The sequence below is a fragment of the Calypte anna genome, chromosome 8 (assembly GCF_003957555.1).
Source record: "Calypte anna isolate BGI_N300 chromosome 8, bCalAnn1_v1.p, whole genome shotgun sequence".
Classification (NCBI taxonomy): domain Eukaryota; kingdom Metazoa; phylum Chordata; class Aves; order Apodiformes; family Trochilidae; genus Calypte; species Calypte anna.
In genome coordinates, this window is record NC_044254.1 from 11,594,870 (window position 1) to 11,618,506 (window position 23,637).

Genomic DNA, 23,637 nt, shown 5'->3' on the forward strand with positions numbered 1-23,637 from the left:
AGCCACTGGTTGGGAAGACACGTACTGCTATCTGGTGATGTCCACATGTATTTGCATGTATTTGAACCTTGATTTGTAAAGTGTGTGTGTTGGCTTCTGAAAGGTGCTTTGATTATTTTTTTTTTCCCCTGGCTTTATAATTAGAAACTTAATATTCAGCTTGGTCACATCTTACTCAAAATACCAGCTTTTCTTTTTTGGAAAAAAAAATTTAAAATTTGAAGTAGAATTGTTCAAGTGGCAAGAGTGATCACTGTTATATGCCTTCTTCCACATGGCTATTTATAATTATGATATATTTGCTCTCACATTTACAGCATTAAAATGCAATTAAATTATAAAAGAGATACTGAATTAGACTTTCTCATAACTTTGTATGTGAATTTTGATGTTTTTGTAGCTGGTCTGGGGAGAACAGGAACTCTAATTGCCTGTTACATAATGAAGCACTACAAGTTCACACATGCTGAAGCCATTGCTTGGATAAGAATATGTCGACCAGGATCTATTATAGGACCCCAGCAACACTTCTTGGAAGAGTATGTATACCTTCTTTGCTACTAATACTCAACTGCTTCTCTTCATCCTTATCAATCTTGCACTATTGATAGAATCTACTTTCTCTATACTGAGGTAGCATATTACTGCCTGTTGCAGTATAATTAAGATAAGTTAGCTTGAGATTTAAATCAAGCTCAGTAGCAATCATTTTCTCTGGAGTGCTATAAATTTTGTTACTTTAGGGAGCAGAGGGTCTTAAGGCCCCGTATGTTTGCATTCTGGGAGATTTAGGAGATAATGTGTTTGAAGTGCGAGATCCAAATGTGAACCAAAAGATGAAACCAGCAATAAGGTTTTATTAAAGCATTATCACAGACTTTCCCTCCCCACGCACCCCCTTGCCATAGGGGAGGAGCTGGTGTGCCCTTGTGAGGTTGAGAGCTATGCTGGCAGTGGCATGTGCCTCCAGTAGGGTCTCCCATGCCAGACTGAAGAGTCAGACAAAGTGTGTCCATGGGCAGGATGGGCTCACTAGCCACCAGGCAACCATCCTAGGACAAGGACAACTCTTAGCTCCAAACCCAGGCAGATGGAGCTCGTTTAGCTCTGTAAGGCCATCCAACTAAGAGAAGGATACTCCAACTAAACCTACATCCTGAGGACTTTGCTGTCACAATCAAAGCTTTCTGGGCCCTGGCAGAACAAAGGTTTTTGGGACATTCATTGATCTCACTGAAGCTTTTGACACTGTGAATAGAAAGGGCCTGTGGCAAATCTCGGAATGGTTAGGATGGACCCCCAAGTTCCTCAGAATGATCATCCTGCTACATGAGGGCCAGCAGGGCCAAGTCAGATATGGCGATGCACTCTCTGAATCCTTCCCAATAACCAATGGTGTGAAACAAGGCTGCGTTCTTGCACCCATTCTATTCACAATCTTCTTCCGCATGATGCTTCAAAGGGCCATGGCAGACCTCGATGAAGAAAATGGCATTTACATCTGATATGGTACCAATGGGAGCCTTATTCAACCTAAGGGGACTGAAGGCCCACAGCAAGATCTTAAATCACCACGTCCCAGAGTTGCTTTTTGCTGGCAATGCCGTCTTCATTGCTCACACAGAAGCAGCTCTGCAACTCTTACTGCTTTGTAGAAGCTGCAGATCTTTTTGGCCTGGGAGTCAACTTGAAGAAGACAGAAGTTCTTTACCAGCCTGCACCACAGGAAGACTTCCATCATCCCCACATCACCATAGGTGAACCAGAGCTTAAGTCAGTCCAGCAGTTCAGCTATCTGGGATGCATTATTTCCTCAGACGTCAAGATTGACAAGGAGAAAGACAACAGATTAGCAAAGGCATGCAGAGCATTTGGAAGACTTCATATAAGAGTCTGGAGCAATAAATACCTGAAGAACTGTACAAAGATGAGTGTCTACAGAGCCATTGCACTGTCCACTCTTTTATATGGGTCTGAATCATGGGTCATCTACTGCAACCACCTGCAACTCTTCGAATGCTTCCACCAGTGCTGCCTCTGTACAATCCTAAACATCCCTGGGACTGACTACGTGACCAATGTTCCTGTCCTTGAACAGGCAGGGGTCAGCAGCATTGAGGCCATGCTACTGGAGGACACAGCTGTGCTGGGCAGGGCACATCTCCAGGATGGAGGATCACCCCACCTTCCTAAGATTGTGCTCTATGGTGAACTTGCCACTGGCTGCCGCAACACAGGAGCCCCAAAGAGGAGATACAAGGACTCCCTGAAACAATCCCTCAGCTTTGGCCATACTGACTGTCATCAGTGCTCCACTCTGGCCTCCAATCAGGAGACATGGAGACACAGCATCCATAACACTGCTGCCTCCTTTGAGAACACACATAGGATCAGTCTGGAGGAGAAAAGACAACACAGAAAGAGCCGTGCCTTGGCTGTCCCCTCACAGGACACTTTCTGCTGTGCCTTTTGCAGCCGCACTGCCTGTCCCACATTGGCCATGATGGTACTTAGTTGGAGGTATTTTCACTGTTATAGGAAAGCATTTTGAGAAAATCCACCACAAATTTGTCTCGTTTTGGAAAAAAAGAGACTGCAAGAGCTCTGCTATATACCATGTAAATACTGTAGAACATGCACTAATCTTGCATCTTAAAATCCATAAGATATTGGAGAGAAAGAAGGAGTACTACTGTAATTCATAAGAGAAATGGAGCATGAACAATGATTCCTATCAGTTTCCCAGTGCAACTGAATGGGTACTCCTTTATTTGAGAGATGGCCCACCATTATTCAAAATACTCTGAATCACAAACTTTCACAGCCCACAAGTGCTCATTGAAGGCAGATTAAGCTTCTCCATACCATGCTGATGCGTGGATGATGCACTCAAAAATAATTTCCACAGGAGAGCAGAACCAAGAGAGAATGGTAGCAGGTAGTGTGATTAGTAAGTGCTTGAAAAATAGGCAAAACAGTGGCATGTAAATACTTGGTTTGGGTTTATAGATAGGCCAAGATCCTTCATTTTTTTTTTTCATCCGTACCTATTCCTAGCTGTGAATCATAGTCAAGAGCTGTAGTATTGTTCATTAAGAATTTTCTGTTGTCCTAATGGCATTAGGTATGTGTTTCAACAATCAGGAAAAATTCGAGCAGTCACCAGGAGTGTCAAAATGGGAATGAAAGAGCAGGAGCTAGAATCAATTGCATCATTCCAGTATATAATACCTTACCCTCAGGTCTGCAAAGTTGCTTCTTACTAAGAGGTAAAATCTTGCAACTTTGATCTGTCAGCCTTATATAGCCTTATATCTTAGATATCAAAGCCTCATGTCTTAGGTTCTTGTGGTTTAATAAGGGAATTTAAAGTAGTGTTTTTGTAAAGACCATCTAGCCCAACTATCTATCAAGTAAGTTTGTTACTCTGAATACAATTAATCTTGAAACATTTCAAAGGTATTTAAATTGAAGCTTGTTTTCTAGACTACTTCCATTAGGTGCACTAAGGGATGTTCCCTCTTACCCCACTCCCACTTTCTCCATCTCATGATATTTTCTTAGGCCGTAGTGAAATTCTTCTGGAAGTGCTTGCCTTTTTCATTTATTTTTGGGCAAATTTAGGCATTTGGCTGACACTACTTGGCTCTTAACTATAATAGTTTTGTTTTCAAGCAAAGAAAAGTTTCAAGTGATATAATTCCTCATTCTTTTTTTCTTCAGTATCAGAATTTAACTGTGTTACAATAATACGTAATAAAATCTTAGTTCTTGTATGGAACTTGCATAACTTACCCAGCAAACTTCCTTATTGAGGAACAATTGAGTCTCATTAAAAAAAAACCTGCTTAGCCCATACACAGTGTAGCAATTTGGTCATTTATTTTTAACCACTTGTCTGAAGGATATAATCTTTCATTTTCTGAAAGCTGAAACTCAAGTCCTGTTCAACTTCATGACTATGACCATTTCTACTGTACAAGTCAGCTGTAGATTTACTGCACAATATCTGTGTACTCAAAACTCATGTTAATGAGAAGTTGGAAAGTGCTGTATCATCATTTATTCTATACATTATGTAAATAAAAGCATTCTTTTATATGAATTTGTGTTTTAAATACCTTTATAGTATTGGAAACACCTGCTAGTTAATTTCTTTTCCCAGTAGGATTTTTGTAAAAAGTTTTAGTACCTGTGATATTTCTGCGATGGTTACAGACTTGTCTGGTGATTCTGGAGGTTTTTTTGTTGTTGATTTTAACCATTGGAAGCTTTGGGGTTTTTGGTTGTTTTGGTTTTTTTTTTTGTGATAGACATTCAAATATTTTTTTCCAGATGTACAAAAGATTTAAGTGTTGCCAATCTGTAAGAATAGCATGTTTACATATTGCTTTTTATGTGTATGCAAATTTGTTTATATGAACTGATTTGTTTTGTATTCTAAAGGAAGCAATCAATGTTATGGCTGGAGGGAGACCTGGTCAGATCAAAGCAAAAACAAGGAGTACTTGATGCAAACATTAACAGAGTTCTTTGTGGCTTGAATGACATATCAATCAGTGACAGCATGAATAAAGTACAAGACTTGGCTCACTACAGGGAGGTAAGACTTGGTAGGAAAAAATTTCATGCAAGCAGAAATGGAGTTGGTCTTTTAATAACTAGATACAGATAATTTTTAGGTTGTTTTGGTTTGGGGTTTTTTTTTTTCTTTGCTTGTGTTACTGCTAGACTGCTTCTTCACACCTAAATATTTTAGGTTATAATTACAACAAATATCCACTTTAAAAAAAGTATTAGTCTATAGGTCATTTTGCAAACTTAAAAGTTTTGCAATATTTAAAGTCTTTCTTTAAGGATTTTAAGTTGTTTATGTCCTGTAATTCATGGTAATTATGTAGAAACAGAATATTGCCACATGTATGCAGAAGACAGTAAATTAGCCTTTTGAATTATAACCTTTACAAAGGAGATGTTCAATATTTGAAAATACATCACCCCATAGGATTTAATATAATTCCTAGCTTGCGTACTTCTTGTTTCCCAGAATGATTTTGGTGACACAGCAGGTATGGAAAGTCAGAATGGCATGACACAAGGTGATAAGCTTAATGCCTTAAAAAGTCGGAGACGGACGAGTTCTGCTACAGCTGGAGCTCTGAGGTAATTAAATAATTCTGAGAATTTGCAATTTTAAATGTAGTCTGTGGTATCAGATCTTTATTGCAAATACACAGCCATGGTTACAGCAGTAGTTTTAGTTGTACTAACTTCTGTGGTAAAAGTTTCTCTAGGTGTATATATACTAGTTGCAGATTAGGTTTATTAATTTCTTCTTTCTGTGATTATTTACTTGTTTGATTGAAACGGGCAAACAGACAAAAGTAAAGATTGTTTTAACGGTAAATTAAAATAATCATTAGCAGGAGTTAAGAATTATTACTATTATTACTACTACTATTATTACTACTACTATTATTACTACTACTATTATTACTACTACTATTATTACTACTACTATTATTACTACTACTATTATTACTATTATACTTTCAAGCCAATGTGAGACATGCAAGTATGCTTTGGGGGACAAGAAAGGCTTTTTATCCTTTGATAAAGATTGCTGCTTTGGTTTCTTTAGGCTGCAAGATATGAAACTTCACACCAGGTCAAAATCACAACCTTTCAGGTATTCTCTTTAAAATTTTAGTTCTTAATTTTTCCTCAGGTCTTAAGTTTTCACTGATTTGAATTGTACTTGTCACATCAACTGATTAACAATTTCAGATTTCTGAGAAGTGGCAAGGATACCTTGAGTTCTTCTTAATAAGTAACTAGCAAATACAAGTAATTTTCCCAGTCACATTTTCTAATAGCTGTGCTATTACTCAATGAAAGGTGACGGGTTAACTCCTAACTACTTTGTTTCTGTAAAAATAAATACTTATCTCAAAAGCCTAAGTTGGCTACATACTGCCCGTGTATCACAATTGCCATTAGTGCTTTGATAGATGAACTAGAGGTATTATGTAGTGGATACAATCAGTACTTTTGTATATATAATGTACCACATAAATTCTGAGGTTTAGTACCTTTTCATATTTTCCATCAGGGTCCTCATTGTACACTTTGTATACAAAGCTGTATACAAAGTATACACCATATGTATACATGGAACATGCTTTGTTCAAACAATAAAGCCAATAGTTTCTTCTCATTTTATAAATGTTTATTTTGTTTATAATCTGTACTAAAATCAATACTGACAATGCACACCCCCCTCCCCACCCCACAGAGCTTTGAGTTATAAGAATGGAAGAACTGAGTCTTTTGGCTTTGTAACCATTACACCCTGTACCCCATTGCATCCTAAATACAACATGTAAGACAAAATATCTTGTCATTATTAATTGTTAATAATGATAAGAACACATTATCTTCAGTTTTGTGTGATCACTCAAGATGTGTAACCTTGGAGATGTCTATTTACTCTTGTAGCTTGTACCTAAGATCATAGAATCATAGAATCATAGAATTGGCTGGGTTGGAAGGGACCTCAGAGATCATCGAGTCCAACCCTTTTACCACCGTTCTGGTTGCTAGACTATGGCACTGAGTGCCACATCCAGTCTCTTTTTAAATATCTCCAGGGACGGAGAATCCACTACTTCCCTGGGCAGCCCATTCCAATGCCGGGTCACTCTCTCCATAAAGAAATTCTTTCTAATATCTAACCTAAATGAGTTCATCACAATAATATTCCCTGGTCTAAGGATAGAGAGAATTTCCTACTACTGTGAGGGTATTCATTTATTAGTTTTTAATAAATTAATATGGGCAGCTATAATAACTCTTCTGACTAGTCCAGTGTACCGTACGTACAGCTCATTATCAAAATATGAAGAATTTGTCCATTTGTAGTCCCACCCTAGAAAAAACCTGTATGTTCTGTGCAACTTCATAAACATGTTCTTGTGGTCATTTGGGAGCAATGATTTTCCTCATGAAAACTAGTGTTGTTTTTTCTACTCGTACTTGCTTTATAAGCACAAAAGGTACTCCTCAAATTTACAGTATTTTAAATTTATAATTAAATTTTAAATAAATTGGACAATAAATGGACACTTAGCCTTCACAGATTATCAAGTTGAAAAGTAACTTATGACTGTAATGACTGTATAGTATGATACAGAAAGGGAAAACCAAGGAGTGGGATATTTGAAAAGATTTTTTCAAAAATACTTGAAAACAGGCAAAATGTGGAGGCTTTTTGTTTGGAGTTTTTTTTCTTTTGTTTTTGTTTGGTTTGGTTGTTTTTGGTCTTTTTTTTTTTTTTTTTTTTTTGCTGTTGTGTACTTAGTACTCAGACTTAAGAATTTCTGCTTTTTAAGATTCCAGCTTGTGTTGAAAGGCTGTATATGTGAGATGTAAAACCTTGCTTCTCCTTTCAGACTGAATACATCAGGTAGCACAGAAGGATCCATGTCGCCTCTGAAGGCCTCCAAAGTGATGGCAGTTAGTTCACCATCTGCCGAAAGAATAAGCAGAATTCCCACATCCTCAGGCTCTAACATGAAAAGGTTTTTTTCTTTTTATTTTTGGTACAAGTACTTACTGTATAATACCATGGTTTTCAGCACATAAGCAGTCTATGAAGCTGTTCTTGGGTGTAAGGCTTAAATTTACTTAAAAAGGGATTTGCTGCTTAGATGCCTGTAGATTTTAAAACAACAAACAAAACCCAAAACCTGTAGTTTTGGTATGAGAGTATTACGTTGGTCAGGTTTTTTTTGTTTTTAGGCATCTGAGTTTATTGAAGTTTTGCAAGTATTCCCACAAGTCTATATACTATTAATATCGGAAAAATACTGAGTGTTAATCAATAAGGTTTTTATTAGTTTCTTATTTATTGGTATTTAATTCCAGTACTATTATTGTACTACGTAAATGCATATGTTAAATGAAATTTTGAATGATTAATTTTTAATAACTTCTGGGAATAAATACTTACTGGAGCAAAATAACAAACTTAAACAGATATTTCAGGACACCCTAGTTTTATTCACAGATTTATCATATTACTTCTTGGTTACAGAAGTAATATAGTTCAAGCAACAGAAGAGGAGTTCTTAAACCGTAACATGTCCACAAACTACTTCAGCGTCTATCAGTCACTGCCTAAACTTTTTAACACAATCTCCTGCATGTGCATGTGGTTTGACAGAGGTGAAAGCTGGCCACGGTAGTGATTCAATAAACAAAGTTTGGGAACTCCTGACAAAGAATTCTGGTTTTCATTATCTGAGATAGAAAATGAACCTGGGTACAAATACAAATTAATTCAGAATGATGTATGCTCTTCACCTTGTCTTCTGAATTGTCTGTTATTTTTTTGTATAAATCTGTACATACCTTGTGTGTATTTTCTTCCCCACATGTTTTCCGTTCAGCGCTTCCATAAACTCCAGACTAGCCAGTTCTCTAGGGAACCTGTATTCTGCTTCAGATGATGATGAGAGCAAAATGACATCATTGTCCTCTAGGACAGGTTTTTCTGTAAGCCAGATCTCCAGCCACTTGAATGGCAGCTTGCAGGTGCCTCACAGAAATAACCATGAACTGAACAACAACTTATACAACAGAAACAGCAGTAGTGGCAACAACCTGAGCAGCCAAACCAGTTTTCACAGCGCCATGGCAGATGACTATACAGCAGCCTTCCTTTATGGGCCTTACAACTCCTCCAGCTTGATCCCAGAGTCAATCAATTCCTGTAAGTTCATAGTCACAACAGCACTTTCAAGCATCTGACCGATGCTTGTCTTTCTTCCTTCTGTGAGCAAAGCTGTTGCAAAAAAAATCTTGACCCAGCATAATTCTCTGATTTTCTTTAATGTTTCTGAACAGCACCTTTGTCTCTTACCTTTTTAAGTAATCATAATTTCAACTGCTTTTTTTTTTTTTCCCCATCTCTTCTAAGTATCTAGATCATCTCGAGTTCATTAAATAATTCTTGAACTTAAACTGACACATTTTCTGGTATCTTTTTTTATGGACCTTCTTACTCTTTAGATTTTTTTTTAATTACCTATAATGCTTTTTATTAAATTTATTATATCTTAGTCTTCATGTAGTAACAGATTTAAATAAGCCTTTGTATATATCACACTAAATGGAGGTACTGCATTTTTAAAGATAGGACTCATTTGAAAGATGAGTCCGCTTGGCTTGAAATCTAGTCCTTTTCTAACACCAAATGTTAAAAGTACTTTAGAGCAGGATATTTCTGATCTCACATTTTGAATTTTCATTCCTCAACAGCTTTTCTGCTTTGGGCTTATTTTGTGCCCTTTTCCTCTATGAAAGTCTGTATGAAGAGGATGCACAGATAAACTAATGCAAGTTGAATGTGATTCTGTAGAAAACTCAGCGAAGAGAGATTAGAGAAACTTCAGTTATGAAATCAGAAATCATTTCAGCTCTTTTAAGGAAAATATAAATTTACTACTGTAAATCTAAAACAAACAAGATATCTAATTCTCAATTATATATTAAAAAAGTATTATACATATATAATATATATTCTTATATATATAAAATTATAAAAATTAGTGCAGTGTTTTATATAGAATATATTGCCTACAATTAATTGAACCTGTCAGCCTCTGTTTAGGAGTATTGACACTTCAGATTAATTTTTTTTCAGGTGCCGGAAATAAAACTACCTTCATATAAAATTAAATTCAGAATTAAAATCAGAATATTACACCTTTCTTTTCTCTTTCTGTCTTACTGATAAACTGTTTCAGTTGAAAAGGTTTTAATGTTATACTTACTGTTTTTGAGTGCGGTGTGTCCTAGCTAATGTACTCATTGCAGGTAACAAGGATGTCAGCCAAAAAGATCATTCATAGGTTTTGTTGTCTGCTTCCTGAAGAAGTGAGGGATATCTACCCTGTTGTTATCAGCTGGGACGTAGCACTACTTACAGCTCAGAAGCCACTTGTTTATAGATAGCTTTCTGAGCATAGATGACACTAGGAAATAAATTCTCCTTGTTCCATTGTGAAATTATATTGTGTATGTGATGAAACCTAGCTAGTGTAGAAAGTATAATTAAAACCAGTTTAGTTGAGGGAACCTGATTCTGTATTCTGATAAATTCAATGGATACTTCCACTGAAAAAGGAGTAGAGTTACTGTCCTAGGATGTGCTTGAACTAAAGCAACTTTTCAAAATACTTGATTCTTTCAGATACTTCCACTGAAAAAGGAGTAGAGTTACTGTCTTAGGATGTGCTTGAACTAAAGCAACTCTTTAAAATACTTGATTCTTTCAGGCATGTTTAAAAGTACATTTAGCTTCTTATCCACTACAACTTATCTGGAAATAAATTTTAATATTCCATTATCTTAGGATGACTGCGGGTTCTTCATTGAGTTTAAGTTTGAATTTAAACTTCACTTGAAACATCAGCCATAACTTATTTGCAAGGGACTTCTTGAATATTTCCATATCCTTTCAGTTTTTTAAACTTGTTAAACTTCAATTGGGGTATGATTTTACCTGCTACGTGCGATTGAGGTTAACTATATATAACAGATTTTTTGAAGTTGGATGTAGAAGCTGTCTCAGTTTCCTTATGAGGAAACCAGTTCTGGAACAAGAGAACTGTTACTGTTGAAGTAGTTTAGTTTAGGTACACAAATGAGGAGATGAAAAGCTGTATAGCAAGCTGAGGGTGTTTGATCTGAGACACATCCATGAGTCTTCATGAATTCTGATGGTTTTGGAAAGTCAGCCTTTTTAGGTGTTCCGAGATGTTTATCTAACATGCTTGCAGAAGTTCTGTCCTCAGGAGGAGTACAGTGAAGGACTACAGAGACTACAGTTTGGTGTACTGGAACCTAAGTCAGTAAAAATGGTAGAATGATGGTAGAAAGCAATCAGTGAATAACTAAGTGGTGAAGTGTCTAATTTTTTTTTTAATTTCTCACCATCCATATTGTCTCATATTTAATGTATCTGAACAATGACTCTGGAAGTTCAAGCCATACCCATTCTTTTCCATTGCACCTTCTGTGAATGATACGCTGTCAGCAGTAATTAAGAGTGTTTTCTCATATTCTACTTACAGCTGTGTGTCATGCATAAATATGTAAACCTACATGCAGAGTCCTAAAGGAAAGAAATGCCTTATATCTGTAACATGATCCAGTCATGAAAATAAGCTAACAAGTGTACCAAATGATAATATAAGTCATTACAGAAACAATCAGTGCATTTCCTCAAGCAGTTTAAAAGTTTGAATGAAAAAACATCTTAAAAGCTATGAATTGCCATCTCCTTTGAAATGTACATTTATACTAGAAATAAATTTCAACAACATAAGCAAAGTTAGTGGGCTTTGTTCCATAAGCGTAGGCTAAGAAAATAAGTAAGGGTTGACTCTTTCTTGTGTATGTCTATATATTTTTACAGAATTCTAGCTTAGCACTTTATTTCTATTTAATCTTGTTAGGCCCTGAGGGTTCCACCTCATGGAATTGACATCAAAATTCCTAAAAATATATGTGGGGAGTGGGAGTAGGTTTGCAATATAACGGTCTCTTCTAGCATTGTAGCATACAGTTCCTTTATAGATAATGGTGACTAAAATACCTAGGAAAAGTGAGAAAAGCAAAGGATGTTGGTTATTGCTTAATGTAAGAAAAAAAATCACATCATGAACATGGAAACAGCCATCTTGACATTGAGGTACTATAGTTATGTGCAACTTGTTAAAGAGGAGATGAATTGTTGTTCCCTTTCAATAGAACTATTAAGTGATATGAATAAAACGTTAGGCATAGTATAAAATTTTAGGTTGAATGGGAAACATTTCTGCTGCAAAAGTTAACTTTCTAGAATGTTTTCTGTTTCTTTCCTGTTTTAAGAATATTTATAATCTTCCTTCCTCTCTTTGTGACTTAGTAAATGGAGGGTTTTAGGGTGTAACCTGTGACCAATTCTTGGCTTTGTATAATCTGCACATTAGGGTTAGAGTTTATACCCAGTCAAATGTAGCAGGATCTTGAAATGAAATGCTATATCCAGTCTTCTCTGGACAAGTGAGGTGAGAGAAAAAGGATTTTATGTATTGCAATCTGAGAAGCAGCATTTAAGAAGAATCATGCCATACAAAATCTATGTAGCAAAATGCAAGTTTTTGATTTACCTACAAGCAATCTTATTTAGATAGACTAATAGTGGTTAAACTGCTTTTCTTCTTGGGAGATATTGTTCAAACATTAGTTCAAAAGGAGGGCCATGGAAATCATCAGAGGGCTGGAGCACCTTTGTTATGAAGACAAGCTTGAGAGAGTTGGGAGTTGTTCAGCCTGCAGGAATGAACTTAGAACAGCCTTCCAATATTTGAAGGGGCTTCAGGAAAGCTGGAAGAAGGGCTTTTTACAAGGGCATGTAACAATAGGACAAGAGGTAATTGTTTCAAGCTGAACGAGGGTAAATTTAGATTAGATATTAGGAAGAAATCTTTTACTGTGAGGGTGAGGCCCAGGTTGCCCAAAGAAGCTGTGGATGCCCCCTCCCTGGAAGTGTTCAAGGCCAGGTTGGTTGGATGAGGCTTTGAGCAACCTCATCTAGTGGGAAGTATCCCTGCCTATGGCAGTGGGGTTGGAACTAGATGATCTTTAAGATCCTTCCCAACCCAAACTATTCTTCGATTCTGTGTCCTGAATGTGCTTCTAAATATACTATACGTCCCTGTGCACCTATCAAAATCATAGTGAAATGCACTAAATTTATACTTTTTTTGCTCAATTGACTGAGTTGAATGCAGTTACTGTGATGTGATGATCTTTAAGACAAGAGTAGATTATTTGGTCATTTAATCTTGAAAGGCTCTCTCTCTGGTAGTGAGCTGACTAATAAGAGACTTACTGGCTAATACAGATCCATCTTCATGGTGATTTCTTTTGAAGACAATATATATTTTCTCAATAATTGGTCCCACTGGTTGAATACAGTTATGCTTCAAAGCTTAATCTTAAGTTTAATCTTTCTAATCCGAAACTTGCTGCCCTTCTTTATTGTCTCTGCTATAATCCTTTATTACCTTATTTTTTTTGTCTTGAAGATACTTCATGCTAGTCATTTCAAATCAACTGTGTTTTGAAAAGCTAAGTTGGCTCAAAGAACCTTTTGGAAAGTGTTCAAATGCTTTTTAACAGTTTTTTAAATGTATTTTTCAAGAAGTAGATGCAACACTAACATTCACTTTTCAGGTCCAGAAAGCTGCCACTCAGTGCTCTCCTGCTTAGAAATCCATAGCTTGTGTTAGCAAGAATTAGTTCTTGCCATCTAGAATATACTGACTTGTATTTTAGTCCAGTGTCCTGCATTCCCTGTTTTGGTTTGATTCTGGTTTTTGTTTCGTTTTTGTGTGTGGTTTGTTGGGTTTTTTGTTTTTGTTTTGGTTAGGGTTTTCTTTGGTTTTTTATGTGGAACTCTGTGTTTGGGCCTATAAAAGCATCTTTTTTTTTCTCCCTCTCTTCTTAATGTGAGACCAATTAGCCAACCTAGGAAGATTGTTTTGTCTTACCACTTAAACCTCTGACATCCAGCTACTGTGCTTTTGATGGTCCTTGCCAGTGATCCTGAGCTCATGAGGAAAACAGAGTAGCATCAGGCCTTAATACCAGTTCTAGTGTTCTGTTTATTGATTTCCACTTCACTGCACTAGAAGAGTTGGAAGTCTCTTCAGCCAAATCTTAGTTGTTTTTCCTAGAAGTGTTTGCATTACACTGCACTTTTTTCTAATTGGAGCACATCAGATAATGTATCTGACAGAAGTTTATTACATATACAGTTTATTCATGTACCTTATCAAAAACCTCTCAAATAATATTAATTATATTCCTCTTCTTATTAGGAGAATCTCGCCTGAGTAAGATATTAACTTAGTCATCTGTAATTGTAATCTATTTCAGAAAATCATCTTACTACTCTTATTTCTCTTTTTAAATACTGCAGGAGCAGTTTAAGCTAGATTTAATGGTCCTTTATCTTATTAGTGAGCAAAGTAGGAACTTCATTTTTATGCAATGCAAATACTTTTTTTTTCTTCAGTATGGAAAAGAAAGTTATTAATTAGTCTCTTTTAACTGTTTTGTAATGAAAGTGTAAAAAAAAGTATTAATGCTATTGTTCCATGTTTCATTTAAAACAAATTAAAAACCATGATAATTACTTCTTGTTATCAGCCATATATTTTTCCCTAGTGGTATTTGGCCTTCATTGGAGTAAGCTTACAGTCCACTTCTTTTTTATCATACTTATGATGTTGCATGCTGATGAACATGAAAAATCTTGATTTTCCTAGAACTTGCCATTCCAGGCAAACAGAAAAATATTTTATTCACAAACTTTAAAAATTAGATATCTGGATTGAACAGAATCTTGAGCAATTTTAATTTGCAGAAATATTCTTATTGTGTAGAATCACATTTAAGGAGTGACAATAAGACTTTTACCTTATCCTTAAAATAGATTTAAATCCAAATATCACTCTTGAAAATGTATTTTTATTTAAGAACATGTAACTGGGTAGTCTTAAGATGAGTCATCCTTTGCTTCTATAGCTGTCATGGAAACTGGCAAGCTAGAAAAATTGAAAAAAACTGCAAAGTGTAGCAGTATTTTAAAATGCTTATACATGATCTTCATAGTTGTAGAAGTTTTTCTGTATAAGAATTTATCATTAATGAATACAGGACAGCCTTTGCAGAAAGAGACAGTAGTGTACCTTACTAATCTGTAAATTTAATGGACTCAAAGGATCACTTCAAGTGTACATGCATTTTTTATAACATATTCTGATTTATATTAGTGGATCTTTGTGTATTCTCAGGAAATTACTGCCTGCTGAAACATTCCTGTTGCAACAACAACAACAAACAAAAAAACCAAGCCTCCCCTGCTCTAATTTCATTTTTCAGACTCAAAAGATTAAGCTGTATACTTTACAACAGCATAGTTGTTATGGCTATCACTATGTTTTTAGTAAAAGGAAAAAAAGCTACTTAGATTTAATTCTTCCCCATATTCAGAAAGGCTTTGAAACATAGTTAGAAATCATTGCTATGTGAAGTAGAGCTATGGTCAGGGAACAAAAACTTATTTTATTTCTTTTCAAGTAGAGAAATATACCCTGGTTACCCATCTGTAATAAAAAGTAAGAAAACATGCTATCTTGTTTCCAAGTAATCTGTGCTCTGTTGACATTACTTTTTTTCTGTATTTTTGTAACTTGGATTCCTAACAATTTCAAGAATTTTCATGATCTTGAATTTACAGTTTGCTTGTTTATTTAAATCATGATGTAGCATTTCTGGTTACTACTGTGTGTTAAGTAAAGGGTTGCTTTTCATAGTTGTTTGTTAATATGGTTTTTGTTTGTTAATCAGCTTTACCTGGCAATCAGTTTTGAAGAATTGATTTCAAATACTGCTCTTGTTAAGTGCAACTGTCTTTCCAGTTCTTAAAATGCACTTCTGAAAATGAGAAAGCTTTGAGGATCATTAAGAAAGCAGAAGTTTCAAGTCATTAATGAAGGGCTGTTCCTTCTGCCTCACTCTTACAGATGTAATAGCTCTACAAATGCTCCCCATTTGAATGGGGAAAAATGAGGTGCTATGATTGTGTACTCCATGGTGACGCTAAGCCTGTAATGAAAAACTGCTTGTTATATCTGTTAAGTATTACAGTATTTTCTATTAAATGATACCTTTCATATTGAATCCCTTCAGTACTAAAACCAGACCCTTTTCAGTCAGTGGTATTCAAATTTCTATATTCTGACAGCACTTCTTTTTCAGCCTAGGAAAGAATATACAGATGGTCTCAGATTTTCAAGATGTGAGAATGCATTTAAAAGAAAACACTGGAAAAATATTCTGAGACTTAAGATAAAGAAAGAAGTGGTATTGTGATATTAGTTACAACTCTGACATTTTATGTATTTATTCTGCACCTTTTACTAATAGGTTTTACTGTGGATGCCAGAGCGTATCTATAGTGATTAGATAAGAATAGCAGGAAAATGGAGTTGATGACTCCAAGGTGCTGAGCTCTCCTGGGATGCATGTTGATCTCTGGTAGTTCTTTCAAATTCTAACAAATTGATACAGTTTTAAAATATGATTTAGGTTTTTTGTTTGTTATTTATGATCATACTAATACAGTATGATAAGACTTTTTATTCATCAGAATGACTGCCTGAACACATCTGTACAGGAGGTAATGTTTGGATGCTGTCTAAAAACATTAATTACTTTACAATAAAACCTTAGACTTCGGTAGAACCAGAAATGTAAATAGAGTAGACCAGGTTATGGTTTCCTCTTAATTATACTGACTGCTTACTAATCCACATGGACCATTTTACAGTGCTTCATTTTCATCTGGTTTTAGTAATCATTCCTAAATTTATTCATGTGCATAATTATATTACTGTAACTTTTTTTCTCTGTAATTAGCTAAACCATATATGCTACTTATGTCATTACCTGAATTAACATCTAAAGTATGCTGTATTTTTTGCAGTAGCACTTTGATTCTCACTCAGGATAAAAGGAAAGTATTCAGTTTTACTAACTGTAATCCTGTTTTTCTAACACATTTTTAAGATATTGTTTTAAAGTGTTTTTAAGGATTTGTAATACTTTCTTCAAGAATCTCTAGAATTTAGTTTGCAAAAGTAAATGCAGCTACAGGAAAGCTGATGGACTTTATACAGGTTTTTAATTTCATCTATTTTAGTCATCTTTACCAATGCAGAGATTCAGACCCCCCTCCAACTGTTTGTTTATCTTCTTCCTGTCCTTTCTCTACTCATTGTCTTTAAGTGCTAAGTTTATATAATATACAAGTATGACCTCCACAGTGAGTTTTAATAACTTTTTCTTTTCTGAACAGTCCCTTCAGTCTGAATATGTTCAGTACTAAAGCCTTGCTGCTTTGGTGAAACCTGTTGAGCTTTAAAATCAAGTCCTTCATGAAGGAGAAGAGCTTAATGAAGGAGCTGCTAACTCAGGGAAGGAATCTTCAATACAAGGCATATTAAAACCTTAATATCAAGAGGAGACTTCTTAACAGGCAGAAATTTCTTGTTAATGACTACTGCAGAAGCACTGATGTTGAATTTATGGAAATAATTTTACCACGTTATATACAGATTTAAATTTTAAATGTTGAGACAGCTTGAATATATTTCTAATGAGTTTTATTAAGTTGTGTACAGTGTTAAAATATGTCCTAATAGAATATTTTGGTAAGCAATATACATATAAAAATTATGGAAAAATTAGAATATATTTTAATTTAGTGTTCACTTTGTTACAAAACTGTATTTTAAAGAATTTTTACCTGTTTATCAAATATGAAATATTTTTTATGAACAAGATGTTTTTCTTGGTTTATGGGTTCATCATTATTGCTAAAATCTTAATGTAATTACTTTTTCTCTAATTCATCTTCTGGTAACCTAATGGAAGTTTACCTAGTGAGAGACTACTTATCACACAATCAACTGAAAGGGCTTTCCACTTCCAGCTGATAGTCTTTCATAAAGAAATGCTATAGAAGAAAAATAAAGGGAAAATAGTTGTTGACATTAAATGTAACCTTACATCTTCCATTGTGAAGAGAAAGTAATTTGTTTAATGACTGAATTGTACAATTAACACTTTCAGTTTGTCTTAAAGGAATGTTTTAACTTTTTTATTTTCAATGTAGAATGTTAAATTTTGCTATGCAATATAGACTGCAAAAATGAAGGTAGAATCTTAGATTCGTAAGAATGTGTATGTACAGTGAACTTGGCAGTGCTGCTTACTTACATGTTTTAAGCCTACATTTGCCAATATGTGTACAGTTTCACTAGCAAAGTGAATGTGAAACTGAAGGATCTGAAGTAAATGTGGAAAGCATATTACATTTTCACTTATCAATTGGACACTACTTAATTTGAAAACTATTATTAAACATAGAGCTAAGGTAACCCTATTACAGACTGGTTTTGTCAGTGGTAAAGATGCTCTTTAGTGTATAGTTTAATGAGGTGCGATTAGGAATGAGACTCAGAATGAAGTGGTGTTACAGTTCAGAGTTCTTTAAGTGCACAGTAAGCAAAAAACTGTGAGCAGCTGTGATGACTTGATTTACCACTAATGTAGACAACAAAACCACAACAATTTGTTACTTCTGAGTTTTCCCCAATACCTGCAGAAACTTGAAAATAAAACTTGGTTGAATTGTCTTGGTTCCTGAAGTCCTGTGAACACCCTGCATTTGCTTTACAACTGAAGTTAAGATAAAGTGCCACGTTATTTTTAAATAAAGTCCAGATCTCAAACTGCTATGGAAAGTTGTACTGAAAGTGGTAATAAGCAATACTGAGAGCAGCTATGTAAGACTGAATAAAATTTACATGCAAAACTGTACTGTTTTCACAATTGTGTATATGTAACATATACACACACAAAGTAGCATATGTGTGTGCATATATATACAATATTCTGTATATGAATTGTAGATTAATGGTAAGGTACTTCTACCTCTTATAAAGAATTCTGTCTTGTACTTTGATATAAAGAGTTTTCCTTAATAAAATAATGTTTAATTTTGAAATGTAGATATATGTATACATACAGCTAATTGGGAATAAAATGCCTATATCAGCAAGTTTTTTTGTTTCTTGACTTTCTTTACTTAGATCTTTTGATGTAAGTTAGTATGTTTAGATCCCTAATTGAAAATAGGTTTTCAAAATCACCTTCTTCTAAAGCATGCAATGTATTTATAAATAAGATCACATTGCAAAAAGACATTAGTACCAGAAGTATCTTTTATAACAGATCTCTCTCTCTCACCCTCTTGCAGTTGTTCTGTATAACATCAAGTATTTAATCAACATGTTCACAATATGATGTAAAGGTTATACTTCAAAATACTGTCATTTAAAAGCTGTACCTGAATTGAAGAAACTTTTCCTGGTCAAGGACCCTTGTTAAAGGTCTGATATACCTTGTTGTTTTGCACACCCAACAGGTTGTTTGGTCTCAACAACAGCAGGGTCTTTGTCCATAAGACCTTAAAACATCATGCTTTCATTCAGCTTTTTACTCTTCCTTCAATTAAAAATTAGTCACCAATGGTTCTAACACTGTTTAACTCTGCTGCAAATTTTAAGCCAGTTTATGGAGTTTCATTATTATTTATCTTTATGATCCTGTCAGATAAATCTATACTGCAATAGATGATGTGGACAGTACTTTACCTGTTATACAGTCGCTATGAAGGAATGGCAAAGCCAGAAATAGAACAGATGCTTTAGAAGTTGCCCAAATTCTAGTGTTGTCTAATATAAAAAATACAAAGGCTTCTTCCACTACAATTAATGGATGTTGATTGGGATGTGTAAAGTAAATAAAAGTAAGAAGGGTTAATTTAAAAGTTTCTGGTATGTAGGTATCAACCTCTCCCTCAGCCTTTTTCTAGATTTAACTTCTATTGTTCTTTTTTCATGTGAATTCCAGTAAACGCCACCTAATTTACAATGTAATTTTTGTTCTTAAAAATTAGCAATAAATGTAGCCAATATTCTATAACAACTTCTTAATAACAATAGCAGGTTTTGGGACAGTGAACATTCAGGGAGGTCTTTAGAACCTTGTAGTTTATAAAATACCTTGACATTTGTTTCATATCAGGTACAAAGAGATACATGGTAAGATGTCCTCATCCTCCAATTTTAGCATTTCTGTTGCTTCATGTATTTATATATATCCTTGTTCTGGGAAAAACAAACTCTAGCACATGAGATCTTTAAAAAGAGGTTTGATAAACATATCAAAATCTAGATGCCTTGAATGGACCTATGATTTTGTGGCTAATGCCTTATGAAACTGATAATCATCCCTTTGAAATATGCTTTATAAAGCTTGTTGGGTAGGGAGATACTTCTTTTTACAGATTTAGAGAATATTTTTCAATTACAGTACTGCAGGAAGAGGAGGATTTTAGTTTCTATAATAACTGTTCTCTAGTGACAGTTAAACAATGAAAGGCCTCAAAAGGTTTGACACTTGATTAGCTCTACACTGCAAAGTGCAGCAGGCAAAAAATGTGGTAATTAAGGGCCTGATCACATAAATCACTCAGTTTGTCTTTAAGAACATGAGCAATCTAATTAATTAAAAAAGACCATAGGTATTTGTGTTTGTAACAAATCCACGTTGGTATCAATAGTCCTGTCAATTACAAACATGAGTCTTTCAAATAAAGTATGTGCTGTGTTGCAACAGACTGACCCACACAAATTGACTTCATTATCTAACTGCATCCCAACATATTATTTTGACATTGTCATTTGTTAGCTTTGTGAGCTTAACAACATCTAAAAACACCTTATATCTCTGGTCAACATATAGGTCATGCTTCATTAGCTGAAATTGCTTATTTCTGTAGCCCACATAACCAACCTTCAAAAGCAGCTTTATCCTAAATGCACCATGAAGTTATTCACCATTCCTTTCTGGAGAGCTTTTAGAGGAAATTTAAGTTCCTTTACTCATTTTCTTAACAACCTTGTCCAGGGTAAGGCCAGTTAACATTTTGTCCTTATTTGAGTAAAAGCACTGTTGAGTTCTGGGGGAATCCCACCTACTACTAACTCTGTTTGGGAAGGGACTGTTAAGCCCTCTTCAGCTTTTAGTCCAGCTAAGAACCTGCCATTCACCTCTGTGGGAACTTGTGCTCTGAATTTTGGTGTGAGATTCTTTAAATGCTACAGTTTGTTTTACCTGTGGACTTACACCAGCATTCACCTCTAGCAGGTTGATGATGGAGAATTTCCAGCAGGCTTAGACAAGCTAAGTTTGAAGAAATGCAGGTTATGTAGATTAAGGACCAGCTTCATCAGGTAAGAAGTACTGTCTTACCAAGGATCTTACATCTCTATTATGTTTAAAAGATATAATTTGGAAAGGACATTTTTATTTTAGACCAGCTCTAAAATAAAGCTTGCAGAAGCATAGTGTGCTTTCTCTTAACAAAAAGGAAAAAAACACAAAACACAAACAATTTAAGTTAGTATTTAGCAGAGAACATTTTATAGTAAATAGATGGTATTTCAGCAGAAGTTACTGATACTGATTTGGAAGCTTGCTGCTAATGAAAGTTTTGTAAATGGCTTAGAATCAGAAGACTGGTGAGGCAAAGAGAAAAGTCAGACTGTAGTTGCAGTATTTCTGGAGCATGATAGGTTTTGGTGGTTTTTTTTTTTCCTCTTGATTTAGCAAGTTAAAAATCTGCTGAATAATTCATGAAGTGTGGAAGGGCTGAATCTTCCTGGAATGATATACTGTGTACGTACTGTGGCACAGGAGAAACTGCAAAGCTTTCTACCAGTTGCTGCTGTTTCTGCTGCTGATTGCAAGGTGCTGCTGCTTTTGGCATTTTCACAGCTACAGAATTCTCAGTCGTGCTCTGGTCTGCTAACATCTATCTGCTCCTTATGGACCCACCTTCACCAGCTACAGTCTATGGAATCTATTGCTATCTACCTGCCTTGGACACTGCTGTTCTCTGGATCTTTACTGCAAACTCCGTTTTCTGCACCTTGTGGCTTGTATGACTGAAAACTGACTTACAGTACCTCAGCTGCACATCCTCCCTTGTGCTTGGTGGGGGCACTTCTGCAGCAGCATCTTCTGACCCAGACAAGGATGGGATTTACAGAGCAAAGTAAAAACTGAGCTGCACTTAGCGAGATGCCCAACACCTCTTCCTGGAGTGCCAGCTCTCCTCTGCTGCTGCTCTGGGAGGACTCTGGGACCCACATCTTCCTGTCGCTGCTCTACGCAGTCTTAGCTATCTCAGGGACTTTATCCAACGTGATGGTCATCTATTTAGTCTTCTCTTTCAAGAAGCTGCAGACAACTAGCAATGCCTTCATTGTGAACGGCTGCGCGGCAGATCTAAGCGTGTGTGCCCTATGGATGCCCCAAGAGGCTGTGCTGGGGCTCCTGTCTCCCAACTCCTCCTCCCTTCGCTCGGCAGAGTACCGGTTGCTCCGAGGCGGGCTCCTCAGCCTCGGCCTCACTGTCTCCCTGGCCTCTCACCTGCTGGTGGCCTTCAACAGGTACGTGCTCATCACCAAGCTGCCCAGCGTGTACCAGGCCCTCTACCAGCGGAGGAACACAGGATGCATGATCGGACTCTCATGGGCCCTCGCCCTGCTCCTCGTCCCGCTGCTGCCCGGGCTCTGGACTTCGAGCTCTGCCCAGCAGCCGCCCCCGCGGCAGTCAGACAGCAGCTCTCGCTACACCGCCCTGCTCATCGCCCTGGCCGTGCTGGGCCAGACCGCGCTGCTGCTCCACTGCTACCTCGGTATCGTGCGGCGGGTGCGCGGCAGCGCCAAGCGGGTCAGCGTCCTCAACTTCCACCTGCTCCACCAGCTGCCCTTCCCTGCCGCTCCGCCCCCGCCCCGCCGCGCCCAGCGCCGCCTCAGCAGCGTCTCCGTTCTGCTGCTCTGCTGCGTCTTCCTGCTGGGCACCCAACCCCTGGTCTGGGTGAGCCTCCTGAGCTTCTTCCTGCGGCCGGCGCCGCCGGCGCTGCAGGCCACCAGTTGGCTGCTGCTCTGCTCCCTTTCGGCCTTCAATCCCCTGCTCTACACCTGGCGCAGCGAGGAGTTCCGCCGGGCGGCCCGCTCCGTCCTGCCCCGCGGCGAGGGCTCCGCCGCCGCCCCGCGAACCGCCGGTGCCGGTGGCTCCGCCGCCGCCGCCCCGCCCTGCCCGCAGCTACCGCGGCGGCGGGGGACGGCGGGCAGCGCCAGCGCCGCAGCCGCACCGCGCTGAGGGAACACGGGGGAGAGCCAGGGCCCCCGGGCAGCAGCCGCTCCCCGCCCCGCAGCCTGCCGGCGCCCGCGGGCGCTCACCGGGCGGGCGCGATCTGCCGCCTCCCTTCAGGCCGCTCTGTGCCCCTCCCGCCGGCGGTCACCTCAGGCTGGGCAGCGCTCCCCCTCGCGAGGCCCAGTCCCCTTGCGCCGGCCACCCCGGCCCCGGTTGCGCCCCCCTCCCTGTGTCTCTTTTCAGACCCCACACACCTCTTCCCCTCTCTCTCCTTCCGAGTCTCCGCCTGCTTTTCCGTGGCAGCGGGACGGCGGCTGGGCTGGAAGTCTGCGTCCACCGGCCCGGTCGCAGCGCTGCCGTCACCGCCCCCTCAGCTCCGCTCCCGCCGCCGGGTGCCGGCCAGGGCTCCAGCCAAGCGCGGTGGATTTAGGACTCCGGGATAACCGGTAAATATGGAAACGTACACAACTGTTATGCTTTAAAGATTTCCTTATAAGACAGGCACCTAGACAGTTCATGCTGAGACTTACTCTAAGTTTGGTTTTATAAACGCAATTCTGTCAGCATTTGAAATAGTTCTTTGAAGAGAGGTCGATCCCTGAACACAATGTTGTATAGAACTGCGGTGTGTCTTATTACATACGCACACACAAATCCACCAGGAACTGCTCCCTTTCCCCCGTGTGACCTTGCCTCTTTGTCAGGTCCTCCTTCAGCTTGCCC

General features: G+C 37.5%; 3 protein-coding genes across 5 annotated transcripts in view; all 3 read left to right on the forward strand.

Moving 5' to 3' along the window:
• Nucleotides 1-18,739, forward strand: part of CDC14A (cell division cycle 14A) — a 57,628-nt gene extending 38,889 nt beyond the window's left edge. For 2 of the 3 annotated variants that reach the window (XM_030455615.1, XM_008490887.2), the window contains 7 exons: nucleotides 401-539; nucleotides 4,447-4,603; nucleotides 5,048-5,163; nucleotides 5,642-5,689; nucleotides 7,452-7,580; nucleotides 8,451-8,773; nucleotides 16,979-17,338. In XM_030455615.1, coding sequence (XP_030311475.1) covers nucleotides 401-539; nucleotides 4,447-4,603; nucleotides 5,048-5,163; nucleotides 5,642-5,689; nucleotides 7,452-7,580; nucleotides 8,451-8,773; nucleotides 16,979-16,992 — 926 coding nt within the window. In that variant the 3' untranslated portion in view covers nucleotides 16,993-17,338. Of the gene's footprint in view, nucleotides 1-400; nucleotides 540-4,446; nucleotides 4,604-5,047; nucleotides 5,164-5,641; nucleotides 5,690-7,451; nucleotides 7,581-8,450; nucleotides 8,774-16,978 lie in introns of all 3 variants that reach the window. The other variant, XM_030455616.1, reaches the window with a different exon arrangement.
• A 3,095-nt stretch (nucleotides 18,740-21,834) lies between these two features.
• Nucleotides 21,835-22,920, forward strand: GPR88 (G protein-coupled receptor 88). Its single transcript, XM_030455312.1, has one exon. It carries the CDS (start codon nucleotides 21,835-21,837, stop codon nucleotides 22,918-22,920), a length of 1,086 nt encoding a protein of 361 aa, XP_030311172.1.
• Nucleotides 22,921-23,050: 130 nt separating this feature from the next.
• VCAM1 (vascular cell adhesion molecule 1) overlaps nucleotides 23,051-23,637 on the forward strand; it is a 37,351-nt gene continuing 36,764 nt past the window's right edge. Inside the window, exon 1 of the mRNA XM_030455661.1 lies at nucleotides 23,051-23,360. The gene's annotated coding sequence lies outside the window, so the exon portion shown is untranslated. The remainder of the gene's footprint in view (nucleotides 23,361-23,637) is intronic.

Excerpts from the sequence above, each read along its gene's own strand:
- GPR88 (XM_030455312.1), top strand. The coding sequence starts at position 21,835 with ATGCCCAACACCTCTTCCTGGAGTGCCAGCTCTCCTCTGCTGCTGCTC.